The following is a 19,102-nucleotide window of genomic DNA, read 5'->3' as shown; positions in this document are numbered from 1 at the left end:
GACAAGTATGTTTTTAGAGAAGCTATAGTTTTGAGCAACTGTATTAAATTATGTATCTCTACATATATTCCAGTAGACATACTGTTCACATAATTTACTAGCACATCTGTCACAAGGTGGGTAGAAAACTGAAACTTTCATGTTCTCTGATCCTGGTTCAGTTGAAATAACTGACCCATTTTTCCCTTTGATGACTTTTCATAGCTCATTCTTATTTCTCAGCCTAAACTCCTAAAGGAACTGCCTTATTTTCTACTCACTTTCTACCGTAGATAGCCATGCCTCCTGATAAGGAGAATATAGTTGTTTAATATGTTCGTGCAAAGTAGTTATGACCTAATATAAATTTTCTTAAAAAGCCCATTCCTCTTACATGTACTAGACCAAGGTACTGCTGACCCTTCCCCCTTAATGTTCCTGATCTTTTGCACTGTTGCTAACTGAAATCTCAATTTTTTTTCAAAAGCTATGAAATCAGATACAGTACTAGTACAAAATTTAGCTAAAAACTACACATTTGGTATCCACCTTGTTTTGTGATACAAAGAAATAAGAAAGACCAACATTGTGGTACTTTAATGAGAAAACTAGGAAAAGCAGTTTTAGTCTGTGAAGTAAAAATGGCTGTCTGAATTGTAAACACAATGTATAGGGTCTAATGAGGCCCGGTGCACAAGATTTGTGCACGGGGTGACGGGAGGGTGTCCCTCAGCCCAGCCTGCACCCTCTCCAATCTGGGACCCCCTCAAGGGATGTCTGACTGCCCGTTTAGGCCCAATTCCAATGGGATCGGCCCTAAACGGGCAGTTGGACATCCCTCTCACAATCCAGGACTGCTGGCTCCCAACCACTTGCCTGCCTGCCTACATGCCTTCCTGCTTGCCCCTAACCACTTCTGCCTGCCTGCCTGATCACCCCCAACCACTCCCCTGCCAGCCTGATTGCCGCAACTGCCCTCCCCTGCTGGCCATCTTGTGTGTTGGAGTGATGGTCAATTTGCATATTATCTCTTTATTAGATAGGATAACTCACAATTATAAAATTAATCAGGAACTACATTTTAAACATTTCTATAATCCAGACTGAGCTTGATTTATTAGTTTTATCTATGGAAAAGTCCATAGGAACATTAACCCCACATGAGGCAAAAGCTGGCAAAACTGGTCTGGCCTCCAGTATTCAAAGTAAGGGCATGTGTAATATTTCTTTTCAGGCCTCACAATGTTCTGGTTGATATCTTTTCTATTTCTTAGGTTCTGATCTTTTCAAATAAAGGATAACTGGAAACATACAAAGATGTCCACTTCTTGGGATGTGTGGCAACTGCATATCAGAAATAGATCAGACCTTTTTGCTCAAATTTCAAGGGGGGGGGGGCAAATTCACACTTTATTTATTTACAGAAATTCACCTGGGGTAGTAGAAAACTTCAAGGTAAAAAGAAAATTTCAAGTTAAAAACAAAGTAATTAAATAATCCTGTACCATTCCACACTGTGGAAAACTAAGTATGCAGTTCAGACACACCAGTTTCAGAACATTGGCACAAATACTTACATTTCTGTATTTTATAATCTATTACATAGAACAAATAGGCCTTAAAACTGCATGAGGTTTACAGATCAAACTTTAAATTTGGAAGAGTTAGCTGTGCCAGAATTCCAAACTGCTTAGCAGGGTGTATTTAAAAATAGGTCTGAAGGCCAATTCCATCCCAATTCTTTGTTTGATCATTGCAGCTGCACTCTGTACGCACCTATTAGCAATTTCACCTGTAGGAAGCAAAAAAAAACATCATATGGATCAGCACAGAGGTAGTTATCCTTTCTTAGAAGAGGGGAGAAACATACATGCCCAAGACTTGTTCCTGTTATTTGCAGTATTCTCAAATCGGTTTCAATGTAGATTATCACTATTTTAATAAAAAAACCAAGTGCTTATAATTTGATTTTGTTATTATATTTAATACTTTTACTTTTACACAGACACCAGCTTCATTTTACAAAGAGAGTTTAGTGACTAGCCTAGAAACATAACATATGGCAATTAAATACCAAAGCCAAGACGACTATAGAGATGCAGTGTATTTAAAAATTTTTTTAAAAATATATTTGATTTTCACAGAAAGGAAGAAAGGGATAGAGAGTTAGAAACATCAATGAGAGAGAATCATTGATTGGATGCCTCCTGCACACCCCCTATTGGGGATGTGACCACAACCAAGGTACATGCCCTTGACCGGAATCGAACCTGGGACCCTTCAGTCCGCAGGCCGACGCTCTATCCACTGGGCCAAACTGTTAGGGCGAGATGTAGTGTATTTTATATCTGCCATGTTTTACATTCATATTGCACTGACTTCTATCCAAGGGAGCACAGGTCTGTAGGACAGGCATATCAAAAGGCCACAACATAACTTGTCTAGCATAACAATTTGAGTAGGAACAATAAATATGAGGAAAGACTTCTCACCTTAGCAGAGGGTGCTTCTGTCAACCTTATAAAGAGTTTGTTGAGGCCTGCAACAGGGCTGAACGAGTAAACAAAATGACTGTCCTAGGGAAAGAGACCAAAAAGGGTCAGTATTTCTTCCAACATCTACGTCTAGAAATAGCTAGGCCAGTGGTCGGCAAACTCATTAGTCAACCGAGCCAAATATGAACACAACGATTAAAATTTCTTTTGAGAGTCAAATTTTTTAAACTTAAACTTTCTTCAAAATAGACGCGCCCAGGCCGTGGTATTTTGTGGAAGAGCCACACTCAAGGGGTCAAAGAGCCACATGTGGCTTGCGAGCCGCAGTTTGCCGACCACGGAGCTAGGCCAAATCTGAAGAGACCAGAAACCTTTAAGACTCTATAAGTTTTGTATTTGAATTCATGAGATAGTAAACTGATTTCTTTCAATTTCCCTTGACTTATTAAAAAGCTACTAATAAAAAAACAACAGCCAGGTAAATCTTTATGATTAGAATGCATCCAGTAATATACAGCTTAAGTGTTAGAGATCTTAATAACTATGTAATTTTTCTTAATTCAGCCTAAGGAAAGAGTTCTAAATGTGACCAAGGAATCATGCATTAAGGTTCTTCAAGGGCATTCTTTTATATTAAAAAGTAAGGTCTACAGCCACTATATATTTTTATTTTAAAATATTTGTAATAAAAATATAAATTTTAGCATAATGAAAGCTAAAATTAAGCATAAACTAAGCACAAATACTGTAGGACATTGGTTGTATTTGATTATTTGAAGCATGAACAGGTATACTTTTCTTCTTTGTTTATAACGGTGGGAAAAGGCCACCATATATTCTGTATGTTATTTTTGACAAAATTTAGGATGATTACAGGTTATTGCCTCATTTCCAACAATAGGTTTACTCAATTATAATTAACATTTCATTAAAACATAGCCATTTAAGTCATCTTTTGATTAGAAAAGTGTACTTTTCAGTAATGAACTACAGGAAAGTCTTACCAGAAAAACAGGAAGTTGAAATTTATCATTTAAAATTACAGCTTGTACACTACATGGTCCACAGAGTCGAGCAATAACATCTTTACCCAAGAAATTCGCATGGAAAATGAAGAGCAGGATGCCAGAGCCTGAGCAGGAGAGATGCAAACACAGATTTTTAACCCAATCCTCGAACCTCCACCTTCCGGTACCTAAGGGAGGAGTTGAGGGTAGGGGTGGGTAGGGTAGAAGGACAGACACAACTTGTGTGCCAGGCCCATTCTCTCCTCCCTAGTGAAGGACTCCTTCAAATTTCCAAAAACTGTTGTGATTTTTTGTCTATGTAATAGTTCCTACCGATAGCTCCTGGAACGTGCTTTTCTACGGCAAAGTTATTTTGTTTGAAGAGAAGTGGCATTTGCTGAATGCACAGATATCCCTGGAAGTAAACCACTGGGCATCCTATGGTATCTGTGTTTGGGTGTGGGTTTGAGTGGTTTTCTGTGTTCTTCCACATACTGTTTTGCCTTTTCCAAATTTTGTGATTAATAGAAAAAAAATCTCATTTTGGGGAAAAAAAAAAGCATGAGATCTGAAAAAACTCAAGAATATAGACAACAGTGTGGGATTGTGGAGGGGGAGGGGGAGGAGGTGGAGGAAGATATAAATGGTGATAGATGTAGACTTGGGGTGGTGAGTGCACAATACAGTATATGGAGGACGTGTTGTACAATTGTGCACCTCAAACCTGTATAACCCAATAAATTCAATAAAAAGGAAAAGGAAGTTAAAAATTAAAAATAAAATATTCTACAAGATTAATTTTGAAGAAAAGCTGTTCTTTTTAAAAGAATAACTTACTGATTTTTAGAGAGAGGGAGATTGTGAGAGTGAAATATCAATGATCAGCTGCCTCCTGCACACCCCAATGGGGATCAAGCCCACAAGCGGGTCATGTGCCCTGACTGGGTTTCAAACGTGCAGCCTTCAGGGCAGGGGACTATGGCCAACCAACAGCGCCCACCTGCCAGGGCCCCTTTGCCTTCTTCATCCTGGTCCCAGGGAAGGGAGGGCGCACCTGTCCAACGTTTACGGTCTGACAGTGATTCTGTTTTCCAGCCAGAGGGAGATAATGCAAACTGACGTTAATAGTCAAAACTACAAGTTATGATTCTGCAGTGCCAACCTCACTCAATAGTAAGTAGTTATGAATGGCTGTCAATTCCTGATGGGGCTAGTTTTCTTGAACATGTACATTTAAAATTGGTGACAGGGTTTTACTTATTTAAGCAAAACAAGAAAAGCCAGGACCCAGCTTCCCGCTTTTAGGAAGAGACTCCGCTTTCTGATGTGGCATCGGGGTCCTGGAGAAGGCATGGTGGCCAGGAGGCGGAACTGAGGTTTCTATTTTCCGCTTTTAAACTTTATTAAAGGGCAGACATGTATTTTTTCTTTATAAAAGGCCAAGAGACTATTGCCAATAATCCAGAAGAAAAAAGAAATTGATTCTGGGCTCAGAATGTAAAAATGTACATAAAAACTAGTATAATTATTAAGACCAAACTTCCATACTTTGTCAACAAGTTCTACAACATGCTCTGTGGGCCCGTCCAAGTCACCTGAAATGGTAGACATCAGCTGGTCTCTTTTTTCTGCCAGAGCAACTCTGTTGACAATTATTGGGCTGAATTAGTCAGCTAGCCGCTATGGTGTCGCATTTCAAACTGAGGACATGCAGGCTCACCTTCTGTGACGCTCTGTGGAGGTTTATAGTGGAAACCCGTGGAGAAGTCTGGCCCCTCACAGAGGCGGTGACAGGCTATTGGGAACACTGGCTCTAGCAGAGCAAGGCGTGCTTCAAAGTAATCCCTGATGGTCTCTTCTGCCACCCTGGAGAGGCTAAGAGTGAATGTTAATGTAAAGGAGAATCATAGCCATGAAACTGTGAAACTGCTGAATCCGTATCAACCTTAAAAATGACATGCAATTCCCTTATCCCACTATTCTGCCCTCGGCATCCGACATGCCATTTGTCTGTCCTACTGTCTGTCCTCTCCCAAGGATTCTGGTTCCATGAGGGCAGTTCTTTTTTTTTTTTTTTTAAATTTCTTTATTGATTAAGGTGTCACATATTTGTCCTCATCCCCCCATTCCCATCCCACCCCTCTCCCCACGCATGCCCCAATCCCCTGTTGAACTTAACCGTTGGATAGGCTTATATGCATGCATACAGGTCCTTTGGTTGAACTCTCCCCCTCCCCCCACCCTCCCCCTACCCTCCCCTATCCTCCCTCTGAGGCCCGATAGTCCGATCGATGCCTCCTTGCTTCTGGTTCTGTTCTTGTTCCTCAGTCTATGTTGTTCATCATTTCCCCTAGATGAGCGAGATCATATGTCACTAGATATATACTAATAAGAACTGAATGTGAGACGAGCAATAATATTTATGCTGACAGGCAAATGAATCAATCTGTAGCGAGCTTCCCCCTGGACCAACAGTTCTTTTGAGACCCAATTTCGATGTCCAGTAGTTCCTTATGTGTACATGTCAGCACTGACCCCTCAGCTCTGGATGGTGGACAAATGGTGGTAATGGAGGTCCGACTCCCTCTGGTTTGGTCTTGGCCGAACCCAGGGGCACGGCGTCACCCGGACTAAGGGGCACTTGGCCTCACCCATACCCAAGGGGCGCGTGGTTTCACCCGGGCCTGGGACCCAGCCTCACCCGGATGGATCCAGGGGCGCACGGCCTCACCCGGACCCAGGGGCACGTGGCCTCACCCGGGCTTAGTTGCACAAGGCCTCACCTGGATCCAGGGACACATGGTCTCTCCCAGACCCAGGAACGTTTGGCCACTCCCAGACCCAGGGCCACTTGGGCTCACCCGGGCCTAGGTGCACGAGGCCTCACCCAGATCCAGGGACACATGGTCTCACCCGGACCCAGGGACGCTTAGCCTCTCCCAGACCCAGGGGCACGTGGCCTCACCCGGGCCTAGGTGCACGAGGCCTCATCCGGATCCAGGGACACATGGTCTCACCCGGACCCAGGGACGCTTGGCCTCTCCCAGACCCAGGGCCACTTGGGCTCACCCGGGCCTAGGTGCACGAGGCCTCATCCGGATCCAGGGCATGAGGGCAGTTCTTACCCCACTGCTCTCTCCATCCCCCTACCAGTCTGAAAAGTGCCTGGCACCTGGTGTTCAATAAATATGTATCTAATAAATGAATGATCAATTTGGAGAATCAGAAATGAGAATTCTGTTAAAAAATAAATCCCAAGAATTGGCACACACACAAGCAGTCAAATAAAATTAGTGCTAATTCAGAAAAGTTTTCTTCATTTAAACAGTTTTTAATGAAAGCTGTATATAAGATTACTTTATTCCTGCATGTTATCAATTGTTTCTTCCTTTCATTTGCCCTTTTTGTTTTTAACTTGGCTTTACACTCAAGGATCTTTTTGCCGTGTTTGTCCAGATTTAGTCTAGTGATAACCACCTTGCTGGGATGAATGACTATGAGATTTCTACAGATGGCGTTTCTTCCAGTAAACCTTGAGTATTTTGCCAATTTGCTGCTCTTTGTCATCCTTTTGGATGGGCGTGAATTGAACATTGTACGTCTGCCTCAGCTCTTTGAAAACAGGAGATATATGTGGGAAAATGTACTGAAATGATTTTTATGGGTTTTGCTCTGGTCAGAAGTCACAAAGGAATTAAACTTCATTTTTGGATGCTGCTGCTTCAATGATGGCCACAAAAGGGCAGAAACTATCTCACTAAGAAGGCAACCAACTCCTCTGGTTTGCCCAGCATCCCAGGAATCCCTCCATCTATCATGCAAATCAGGAAGGCTGGTTGACCTACTTGCAGGCTATCTTGATCTATTCCCATGTGAACAAACTGAGATGAGCTGGCTTCCCAGGATTCCATGCAGCCATAAATGCTGGTCAGTCACACACACAGATTATTGGATGGGCCCTGGCCAGTGTTGCTTGGCGGTTAAGAGTGTTGGCCCACACATGGGAGGGTCTTGGGTTTGATTCCTGGTTAAGGGCGCTTACCTGGGTTGCAGGTTCAATCCCTGGGCCCGGTTGGGGTGCGTGTGGGAGGCAGCCAGTCCATGTGTCTCTTTCACATCGGTATTTCTCTGTCTCTCCCCCTCCCTTCCACTCTCTAAAAATCAATGGAAAAATATCCTTGGGTGAGGATTAACAACAAAAATCAACGTATTAACAAAAAAATTATGGGTTGGGTGAGGCTCCCAATCCAAGTCTGTTAAAGGGGGCACACCCACTAGGCACATAGTCCTTTATTTTGACCTTTGCTGCCTTTTTTGTCTCCTGTCCAAAACTGACCTTACTTTCTGCTTAGAATATAGATCTCCTACACCTGGAATTGGAGTTACCATCTTGCAGACATGAAGATCCAAGTCAGATTCTAACTATGGTGGATGAGAAAAAGAGGCTATTCCTACCGAAGGCTGCCTACCTCTACTCGGTTATATGAATAATAAACCCCTTACTTGTGTTAGCTACTGTCTGTGACGTTTCTGTTATGTGTTGCCAAAATAAATGTCTTAGAATCCATTTGACAAAGAAGGGATAAATTGTGAAGCATCTAGACAATGGGATGATTCAGCATTAAAAAGAAATGAGCTCTAAAGCCAGGAAAGACGTGGAGGACATTTAAATGCATATCAGTAAGTGAAAGACCATCTGAAAAGGCAAAAATATGGAGACAAAAAGATCAGTGGTTTTCAGGGTTTAGAGGGGAGAGAGGGATGAATAAGTAAGTGGAGCCCAGGGGACTTTTAGGGCAGTGATACTATTCTGTGTGGGCACGTGTCATCCATTTATCAAAACCCACAGAATGTACAACACCAAGGTGAACTAACAAACATGGATGGTTAGTGTCTATGTAGGTTCATTAACTGCACCACTTTGGTAGAAGAGGTGGGGGAGGCTGTGCATGTGTGGGGGCAAGGGTTATATGGAACATCTCTTGTACAGGTACTTTCTGCTCAATGTCACAGTAAGCCTGAAAGTGCTCTAAAAACTGTGTCCATTAAAAAACAAAACAAGAATGAACTAAAATTTAAGAAAATGTTTGTGAGCCAAATTAAGAGCCTAGTCAAGATTTTAAGGAGATGCTTTTAGATTAAAAGTTTCTAAGACCTCAATACCTGTAGAAAAGTAACTCATATGCCACTTAAATCTGTGATCTTTTCTTCTTTTTTTTAAACATTTTGCAACAGCATGGATAGAACTGGAGAGCATTATGCTAAGTGAAATAAGACAGTCAGAGAAAGATAAATATCACATGATCTCATTCATTTATGGAATATAATGAACAACATAAACGGATGAACAAAAACAGATCCAGAGACAGAGAAACATAGATCAAACTGTCAAACCTCAGAGGGAAGGTAGGGGAGGGTGGGGGTAAGGGGGAAGAGATCAACCAAAGGACTTGTATGCATGCAAATAAGCCTAACCAATGGACACAGACAACAGGGGGGTGAGGGCATGAGTGGGGGGATGAGGGGGTAATGGGGGGGGGGGAAATAAGCACACCTATGTAATACCTTATTCAATAAAGAAATTTAAAAAATAGATTAAAAAAACTGTTAAGAGAAGTCCATTGGGACCTCTACTTGACAATCTTTTCTGAGCAGTTACATATACAGGCCATTCCAGTTTTTGTGTGTGTGCATGTTGTTGTTTTTTTTTAAAATAATTTATATAGAGGACCTACTCCCAGAGGGAGATAAATTAAAGTTTGATAGACAGAGGAACCTAGCAAGGCGTTTCTTTCTTAATCCTCACGAGGATATGGTTTTTTATTTTGGGGGAGGAGAAGGGGCGGGGAGAGAAATATCAATGTGAGAGAGAAACATCTATGCCTCCCATACACACCCCAATCGGAGATTGGACTCACAACCTAGGCATGTGCCCTGACTGGGGATCAAACCTGCAACCTTCTGGTGTATGGGACGATTGTTTAACCAACTGAGCCACCCTGCCAGAGATAGGCCATTCCTGTTTGGATGTGTCCAGCCCTGTAACTTAACTATGGCACAGTCACAGCAAACTTACGTGTCTAAATGATTCTTCAGCAAGTCGTACACCAACACATTGTTACACTGCTTTGCAAAATACATTGCGCTATTTTGGTGCTTTGACAAAATATTGCAGTCAGCTCCACATTCAATTACAAGTCGTACAATATCCAAATTTCCTCTTTTACAGGCCTAAGTCACAAAAAAAAAGGGGGAGTAATAATTAGCTAAAGTAAATTCACCTGTCAGTGTTTGCTCCTTTCTTCACACATGAACCAGCCTGGGAGCTCTTTGTGAAGAGAAGGAAAGGAGGTTGGAAAAAACCTGGAGTTGGGTCTCCCCGGGTATTGGAAACGTTTACATAAACAGGAGGGGTCCAGTACAGAAATCTGTGTGCTACATTCAAAATGATACCTCTATCCCAACCCAGAAGAAACACCAGGCCTTTCTAAGCCCCACTCTCCATCCATGTCCTGTTGTCCTATTAGCTGACACCTCAGGCGGCGTCCAGAGAAAGCCTGCTCCTCAGTCTTAGAGGTTATTAGCCCTGGGAATCTAAAGCGCCTCTTAGCATCACAAAATCTCAGATTTTTCCTAGTAGTTGCTCTGAATGACTAAACAAGCATGGATACACGTCTGAATTTAGCAAATCCAGAATGGCCCTGAGACTACTCTGGAGTACCTGTTTAGAATCCACTTGGTGATTTCTCAGTAAGATGGTTTTAATTCATTCTTTGAATGTCACCTCTGCTCTAAACATTGGACAATTTACAAACATAACAGAGAACAAATTCAAAAGTAGGGATCCTGAACAAAATATTTCCATGATCCACCAATGAAATAGAAACACAGTGAGCCGGGTTTAAACCCTAAGTGTAAAAGCCTAAGGCTGAAGCAGCAGGTGTGCCAGACCTTGTGTATAACGAATTAGAAAGCAGATTCAGGCAGAAGGAAACGAAGATGGCGGCATAGGTAAACGCCTAAACTGCTGCCTCGCACAACAATTTCAAAACTACAACTAAAAGACAAAACGGACATCATCCAGAACCACAGGAGGGCTGGCTGAGTGGAAATTCTACAACTAGAAGGAAAGAGAAAAGCACACTGAGACTCAGAGGAGATGCAGAAGGCAGAGGTACTGAGGCGCACGCGTGGAGAGGGCGGGCAACTGTGTGTGCGGCTGGCTTTCTCAAACGGGAGGGAGACAAAAGCTCCCAACTCTGCTGAACTCCAGTTCCGGGCGAGACTCTGGGGACCCAGACTCATTCGGGGAGAAACTGGACTGTCTGGCAGCAGGCGGAACTCGAGGGCGGCTTTCTCTCCGAGGTGATTGCAGCGATTATCATGGGACACTGAGACACAGGGGCCTATTAGGGCAGGGCTGATGGGAAACCAATACTGTCTGCTCCACCCTGAGACTCCCGCCCCATCCAAGCTGAGCAAAGAGGCTCTTGCAAGTCTTGCCTCATAAGGGTGTCTCCAGCACAGAAGTTCTCCCAGCATAGACACAGCTGGTCCTCACAGCCAATTGGCCTGGAGGTCAATTCCTCCCAGTGATACCAACAACAGTTAAGGCTTAACTACAGCAAGACTGTGCACACAGCCCACAAAGGGCTGCACCAAGAGTGTCCACCTCAGGTAACTGGGGGGGCTGAGCCACTGAGCCCTATAGGACACCTAGCACACAAAGCCGCTCTATCAACTCAGGGAAACAGCCAAAATGTGGAGATAAAGAAACAGGTCACAAATGAAAGAAATGGAGGAAAGCAAATGACTGGATATAGAGTTCACAACCATGGTTATAAGGTTTTTCAAGAATTTCCTAGAAAAGGCCGATAAATTTAGCGAGACCCTCGAGGATATGAAAAAGGACCAACTAGAAATTAAGCATACACTGACTGAAATAAAAAATATTATACAGAGATCCAACAGCAAACTAGAGGATCCCAAGAATCAAGTCAAATATTTGAAATACGAAGAAGCAAAAAACACCCAACTGGAAAAGCAAAAAGCAAAAAGAATCCAAAAATTTGAAGAGAGTGTAAGGAGCCTCTGGGACAACTTCAAGCGTACCAATATCAGAATTATGGGGGTGCCAGAAGAAGAGAGAGAGCAAGATACTGAAAACCTATTTGAAGAAATAATGACAGAAAACTTCTCCCACCTGGTGAAAGAAATAGACTTACAAGTCCAGGAAGCACACAGAACCCCAAACAAAAGGAATCCAAAGAGGACCACACCAAGACACATCATAATTAAAATGCCAAGAGCAAAAGACAAAGAGAGAATATTAAAAGCAGCAAGAGAAAAAGTTAGTTACCTACAAGGGAGTACCCATACGACTGTCAGCTGATTTCTCAACAGAAACTATGCAAGCCAGACAGGAGTGGCAAGAAATATTCAAAGTGATGAACAGCAAGAACCTACAACCAAGACTACTCTACCCAGCAAAGCTATCATTCAGAATTGAAGGTCAGATAAAGAGCTTCACAGATAAGAAAAAGCTAAAGGAGTTCATCACCACCAAACCAGAATTATATGAAATGCTGAAAGGTATTCTCTAAGAAGAGGAAGAAGAAAAAGGTAAAGATAAAAATTATGAACAACAAATACATATCTATTAACAAGTGAATCTAAAAATCAAGTGAATAAAAAAATCTGATGAACAGAATAAACTTGTGAATATAATAGAATCAGGGGCATATAAAGGGAGTGGACTGACAACTCTCAGGGGAAAGGGGTGTGGGGGGTGCGGGAAGAGACTGGACAAAAATTGTACACCTATGGATGAGGACAGTGCGGGGAGGTAAGGGAAGAGGGTGGGATGGGAACCAGGTGGAGGGGAGCTATGCGGGGCGGGGGAAGAGGAACAACTGTAATAATCTGAACAATAAAGATTTATTAAATTAAAAAAAAAAAAAAAAAGGACTGCTGTATCCTAATAGCATTGTAGGCCAGGAACCCAGAACTGCCCCAGGAACAGACTAGAACATGCAGAATTTGCCCCCATAGATGCAAATGCAAAACCACTAACCATGGAGGGGTAATACAGGAGTGCACGGGGGCGGCTTTAACCACCTTCTCCTTAAAACTATCTGCAAACCACAATTCCTAACAGACAAAGGATGAAGCGATGAATTCACCAATAAAAACTAGAGTACAGCCTCCACTTCTCCACTCCTTGGGCCACTGGGAGCCACAGGACTGAACCTTGTCTGGACTCTGATGGAATCCCTTAGCTCCATGCTTACTCCTCTCACGTCACTCATCACACTACATGTTAAGTGCTTCTCTGATGGTCTACTTTTCCCATTCATCTATCAGGTGCAAGTCCAGAGATGATCTCATTCCGTATTATATCCCCAGACCCCAGCTGTCGGAGGCCCCAACATGCACATCTGAGACGTGGAGGGGATGACAATCACGTGAGGCATTTACCTTCATTAAAGCGGTCTCGCCACTGCTCTGCTGGACATTTACAAAAGCGCCTGCTTCCAAAAGAATCGCCACTGTGGTTAAAAAGTTCTATTAAAGAAAGGAAAACAAATTTAATTCTTCACATTCTTACATTCAAAAGTAAGGTATTTTGGGATATTTTGAAACTTTTAGCCACTAGGAAAAAGACAGATTGTATCCCAAGCAGTTAGGTGACGTTTCCTGGTTCTTTACTATGCAGATGCGGGGTCGTGAGAGAACCAGAGGTGCTGGGTGGGTTCGGTCCCCCGCCCAGCCACACTCCGTTTTGCCAGTAAGTTCAATCTGAGGGTTAACCACTGCTTTCTACATAAGACCCTCTGCATAGCAATCCTTTAGATAGATAATATATGGGAACATTTTAATTGTTTTCAATTGGAAATGATTTTTTAAAAGACCCAATTGATTTAAAATGAAATTGATTTTAGTTACCTTAGTCAGAGGTCCGGTTGAATATAAATCACTTCCAACTAGATAATCATTTTGAAAATTCTACTGCAAAGTATTGTTGACTTAAAAGAAAACATCCATTCATAACAAGTCATAGATAAACTGAACTATAAAGTTAAGTTGCCTGTATGACTTACATTTCACTACAGAACCAGATTTTGTCTTAGTTCAGGAGCAGGAATTCCTGCCAGGCTATGAAATGGTTGCACTGTGAGTGACCAACCTTCTCAGCTGCATGAATGAGTGCGGTGGTCCCATTCTTCTGTCTGCCATTCACTCTGGCTCCCTTTCTGATGAGGAGCCTCAACAGATCGTCCTGACCTCCAGCTGCAGCCAGCATCACCAGTGTCATCCCACTTGAATCCTTCATTAGTTTTGTTTAAGGAAAAAACGTCAATGTTTAATCAGAAAAATTTTATAACTAAGTTCTTTTCATCTAGACGGTTTCAAAGTGAAATTATTAAAGTACATTGATCTAAGCATCTATTTAATTTTTTTCACTAAAATATTCTTATATAAAAAATAAATATCCTTTGGAATTTTATATATATAAATGTTACTATGGGAACCCTAATCAGAGTACACCAGATGTTCAAGGCCAATCTAAGCAAGGACATAGCAATCTTACTGTATGCACTGAGCAGGTGTACCTTTCTGTAGCCCCAATACTGATGTCACTATTTGCAAAAAGCCTCTTTTGTCTAAGTTAGTATACAGATGTATTACTGACCAGGTGGTACGAGGCTATTTTTATGTAGAGGCTGCTTTTATGCAGGGCTGGGCTGCTGTGTGTGCAATGGCTCCTGTATTTGCTGAGGTTGCTTTGTGCGGCTACTGCTTAGTAAGCTACTTTAAAGAACTGCTTTGTCTCGTGGCTACTTAGCAGCAATGGCTACTTGGTCTGTTTCTCATGTCTGCTCCGTCTAATACTCGGCACCCACGAAGGTCCAGTTCCTGGCAGAGAAGGACCTGTGCTCCCTCTGTTAGCGTAGTCAAGCAGGATCAAAGAGTAAGTACTCCGACAGTTACCATAAAATTTTACAACTTCGATGTATTCAGTTCTAAAGGCACATCAATACTTTGCACAAATCTTGAAGCTATATCTAGATGGCAAAGGTATTTATCTCAAATTTCAGGTCTAAAAGTTTCCTTGTGTTCTAGGCAAAACTCATATATAGATTATATTCTTTTAGTTGGCCCAAAGATGTAAGGTTAGAAATGACCACTGGTCACCTAAGCCCAGTGTATTGAGGACACAACGAAATGAATGTTATCTGGATTAAAAAACCATTGCTAACTGCTGGGAAGTTAAGAGTTTGACTGCTCTAAGGATAAAAAAGATTCATAAGTAGGGAACAACACTGATATGAAAAAAGTGAGTAAAACAACTGCTTTGAATAAGATAAAATTACATAAAGTTGGCGAATAATAAAAAGGTAACTATTAGCTAAAATATTTCCAATTGCTAGTTAAATGAACACCAGATGAGAAAACAAAACTATTAATTACCATCCGATATAACCAAATTCCAATAGTATGAATTAATTTGGTTATAATCTGAAAGTTTTAGCAGAATTTGCCAGTATGAGTAATCTGAAGGAACACTAATGTAAGAAAAATTATTTCTAGCAATAACACTTTTTCTAGATTTGTAAAAATCTAACTTTAGAAAGTTCCCTGCATGCGTCTCACAAAGACTGGGTGAGCTGAAGAGTAGGGGCCATAGGGTGGCGGGAGGAGGAGAAGGAGGCAGTGGCAGCAAATAAATGGCTCTGAAGCAGGACCAAAGTCTGAGTTTCAGGAGGGTTAGTGAGCGCTGCACTTTCATAGGCCTCACTTTTTTTTTAATCCTCACCCGAGGATATATTTAGGGACTGAGGGACAAAGAGGGGGCGGGAGTGAGAGAGAGAGGGAGAGAGCGAGAGAACGCTGGGAGGGAGCACGGAACCCACCACCTAAGTATGCGCATTGATCAGGAAGTGAACACTCCACCTTTTGGTGTCACCAGCTGAACCACCCGGCCAGGGCAACAAAGCTGCTTTTGAATGCTGGCAGTTCTATTCCTTTGACACTACTCACTTTTATAATATATTTCTGTTATATGACAAAATGATCTAATTCCTAATGCAAAAGGTTCAATTTAGTACATAAAACAAGATACTCATCCACTTGTGTGTTGTTGTTTTTTAATTGGCACTTAAAGAGTCCATCCTTTGCAAATAATCTATATTGTTCCTTAGGCATTTTATCTTTGCTCAGATTGTTGAAAAGTGGTGGCTTGTTTTGTGTTTTTCTTTGTGACTAATGCACATTTACCCTGACAGATGCAACACACCATGTAGCTACAATTTTCTGGAAAAGTAAATCTTTTAGGAATTGTTTTTCAAATCTTCAAAGAAAACATCTGATAAAACCCAACATGTATCCCCGATACTTAAGCAGCTTAAAAAAAGGGCAGAGTATAGGAGGGTAAACCACCAACAAGACAGAAATCAAACCTGATGCCAAGACCCTGAGGGAAAATCCTACTCAGACCAAAAACAGAACAGATTACTTCTATTACCACTGTTCTTCAGAAATCACCAATTTCACAAGACCAAAGAAAGAAATATTGAAAATAAGGGAAACAAAATAGATATTTTTAGCAAGTGGTCCAACTCTCTATCTAGAAAGTAACTTAAAAATTACCACAGTAAGAGAATTTTCTAAAGTGGCTGGAGACACAAACACAAACGGAAATCAATAGCTTTATCACAGAAAACAAAATGTGGGAGAAAAAAGATCCCAATAATCATAGCAAGATAATTACAAAATTATAACATATTTAGAAATAGATCTGAAATAAATGTATAATAACTATGAAGAGAAAAAATTTTTTTGCTTAAGGAAATAAAATGAAGAGCTGAATGTAGTTATGTTCCTAAATGGAAGACTGAAAATGTAATCATGTTAATTCTCAGCCAAACTGATCTGTATATTGCATGCAATTTTAATCAAAATAATTTTTTGAAGTGTAACCTCAAATGATTTAACCTAAAAATCCACAACTACAGCAAGAAAATGAAAGAAGAAAATATACAAATCTTTTCTAAGCAAGACAAGACACCCAAAAGCCATAAAGGAAAAGATCAACAAGTGTGACTACCTAAAAATATAAACCCCTCTACCCATGCCGGGTGGCTCAGTTGGTTGGACCTTTGTCCTGTACACCATAAGCTGGCGGGTTCAATTCCTGATCAGGGCACATACCCAGGATGCAGGTTCAATTCCCAGTCTGGGTGTGTGCTGGAGAAACAACTGACCGATGTTTCTCTCCATCTCAAATAAAGACATTCTCAGGTGAGAAAATAAAAATAAACAAACAGAAATCCTCCAAGCAATAAAAGATTAAAAAAACAATCCCACAAAGCAACAAACCTAAAAACCAGGAAAAAAAGGGTTAATATGCTTCCATATTTAAAAAAATAACAAAACATTCAATCTTCTCTCTTCCATTTTTTTCTTGGAGGCAACCAAATTTTTGGTGGCCTTGTTTCAACAAGGCTGAAAAAAAAATTCATAAATCAGTATAAAACCCACAGCAATAGGAAGTCAGGCAGTTGCTGTTAGTAGACAGGTCTCAATGAAACACGGTGACATGAAACACCCCTAATAGCACCAGAGGTTAAACTATTGACAAAATCAGAAGGATCACAGCTGAACCAAATGGTCACTTTAGGGGTGGGAATACAGGGAGTAAAATTTTCTACATTCTACAATTTTTGAATTTTATAAAATGAAAATGCATTACTTTTCTAGCTAAAATAAAAAAGTAAAACAAATATTTTAAAAGAGCTAATTTACATATTCCTTTCATGAGGTTTTACAAAGATGTATTTATTACCTCTTGGTCCAGGTTATATTCTTCATTTGAATTAAGTGCAACCTTCACAGTAATATAATCCCCATTTTTTACAGCATCCCTCAATAAATCTAAAATGAAAGAAAATATATTAGGTTTCTGTATCTAGATTCATGAAAAGGATCCCCATAATTCCCAAACTACTCACTACTTGGAACGGCATCTGTTACAGAAAAGTTCTCATCTTCCCCATCAAGATGCTTTTGAAAATCTTCTAGTTTCATCCATTCCAGCTGCAGATCCATGCCCAGACTCAAAATCTGCTGTCTGCCATCTGGAACACAGAAGGGCTTTAAGATACTTTTTTTGGTACTGACTTAACCAAAACTTTATATACACCTTTAACATATGTCATTACGTAACTGAGTCTTCAATGAAATTTCTGATTTTCTTTGGCAAGTAAAATAAACTACCCATATTTAGAAGTTACAATGCTTCAAAAGCTTGAAGATAAATTGGTAAACTATCCTATATAATAAAAGGGTAATATGCAAATTGACCCTAACAGCGGAATGACCGGTCGCAATGATGCGTACTGACCACCAGGAGGCAGATGCTCAATGCAGGAGCTGCCCCCTGATGGTCATTGTGCTCCTCCCTCCTCCTCCGCAGCACTAAGGATGTCCCCAAGGGCTCCCCGGCTACCAAAGGAATGTCTGACTGCCAGCTTAGGCCCGTTCCCCTGGGGAGCAGGCCTAAGATGGCAGGTGGACATCCCCGGAGGGGTACCGGACTGGGAGAGGACGCAGGCCGTACTGAGGGACTTTCTGAGTGCACGAATTTTCGTGCACCGAGCCTCTAGTTAACTATAAAATAGTAACATACGAATTTAAGTATACGATTAAGTAGCTCAAAAGAAGAGAGAAACTAGAGCAGGGGTCCTCAAACTTTTTAAACAGGGGGCCAGTTCACTGTCCCTCAGACCGTTGGAGGGCCGGAGTATAGTTTAAAAAAGACTATGAACAAATTCCTATGCACACTGCACATATCTTTTTTTAAAAAAATATATAATTTTATTGATTTTTTACAGAGAGGAAGAGAGAGGGATAGAGAGTTAGAAACATCGAGAGAGAAACATCGATCAGCTGCCTCTTGCACACCCCCTACTGGGGATGTGCCTGCAACCAAGGTACATGCCCTTGACCGGAATCGAACCTGGGGACCCTTGAGTCCGCAGGCCGACGCTCTAGCCACTGAGCCAAACCGGTTTCAGCCACATATCTTATTTTGAAGTAAAAAAACAAAACAGCAAAAACACCCGCATGTGGCCCGCGGGGCCGTAGTTTGAGGACGCCTGAACTAGAGAGTCAGTAAGAGGAACTGCTAACATTTCTTTCCTTGGCCATTCTTCTTGTACATTGCTTTCAATCATTGGAAATGTGTGAATCAGACCTGTGTGTAAATAAAAGTAAATGCCCTTGGATCCTTCCAGACTCAGCTCATACTTTTCCTCCTGAAAGCTCTCTACTGAGTGTACTCCAGGCCCCCCACCACCATGAAGCAAATTGCTGGTCTCAGCTGTCTGATCCCTGGATTCAACACTAGGATGGACAACTCATTCTCTATTGACAATGTGGTAAGTGAGTCTTAAGCATAACTCATTCGGGAGAAATTCAAAATGACTGAAAAGCATAAATAGTTAAAGGATTTTCACCTAAAACCAATTCCTCAAATGACACAGATGTTAGGCAGTTAACCTTGCCATAGAAATGGAATTTGTAAAAGCCATGCAAATACATTTTTCCCAAAGCTCTCAA

General features: G+C 41.4%; 1 protein-coding gene and 1 long non-coding RNA gene across 5 annotated transcripts in view; one reads left to right on the top strand and one right to left on the bottom strand.

Annotated features, from left to right (window-relative positions):
* Positions 1-1,549: 1,549 nt before the first annotated feature.
* The window catches only part of MPHOSPH8 (M-phase phosphoprotein 8), a 90,745-nt gene continuing 73,192 nt past the window's right edge, over positions 1,550-19,102 (bottom strand). For all 4 annotated transcript variants that reach the window (XM_054718717.1, XM_054718714.1, XM_054718715.1 and 1 more), the window contains 9 exons: positions 17,494-17,619; positions 17,328-17,416; positions 13,668-13,808; positions 12,959-13,045; positions 9,558-9,712; positions 5,202-5,356; positions 3,479-3,606; positions 2,472-2,555; positions 1,550-1,771 (listed from right to left, as the gene is read on the bottom strand). In XM_054718717.1, coding sequence (XP_054574692.1) covers positions 1,730-1,771; positions 2,472-2,555; positions 3,479-3,606; positions 5,202-5,356; positions 9,558-9,712; positions 12,959-13,045; positions 13,668-13,808; positions 17,328-17,416; positions 17,494-17,619 — 1,007 coding nt within the window. In that variant the 3' untranslated portion in view covers positions 1,550-1,729. The remainder of the gene's footprint in view (positions 1,772-2,471; positions 2,556-3,478; positions 3,607-5,201; positions 5,357-9,557; positions 9,713-12,958; positions 13,046-13,667; positions 13,809-17,327; positions 17,417-17,493; positions 17,620-19,102) is intronic.
* LOC129149749 (uncharacterized) lies at positions 3,597-7,986 on the top strand. Its single transcript, XR_008556561.1, has 4 exons — positions 3,597-3,665; positions 4,577-4,654; positions 6,938-7,408; positions 7,834-7,986. It is a non-coding gene; the product is annotated as an uncharacterized LOC129149749 (long non-coding RNA).

This window comes from Eptesicus fuscus, chromosome 7 (assembly GCF_027574615.1).
Source record: "Eptesicus fuscus isolate TK198812 chromosome 7, DD_ASM_mEF_20220401, whole genome shotgun sequence".
NCBI classification, from domain to species: domain Eukaryota; kingdom Metazoa; phylum Chordata; class Mammalia; order Chiroptera; family Vespertilionidae; genus Eptesicus; species Eptesicus fuscus.
This window is presented reverse-complemented; position numbering and strand designations above follow the sequence as displayed.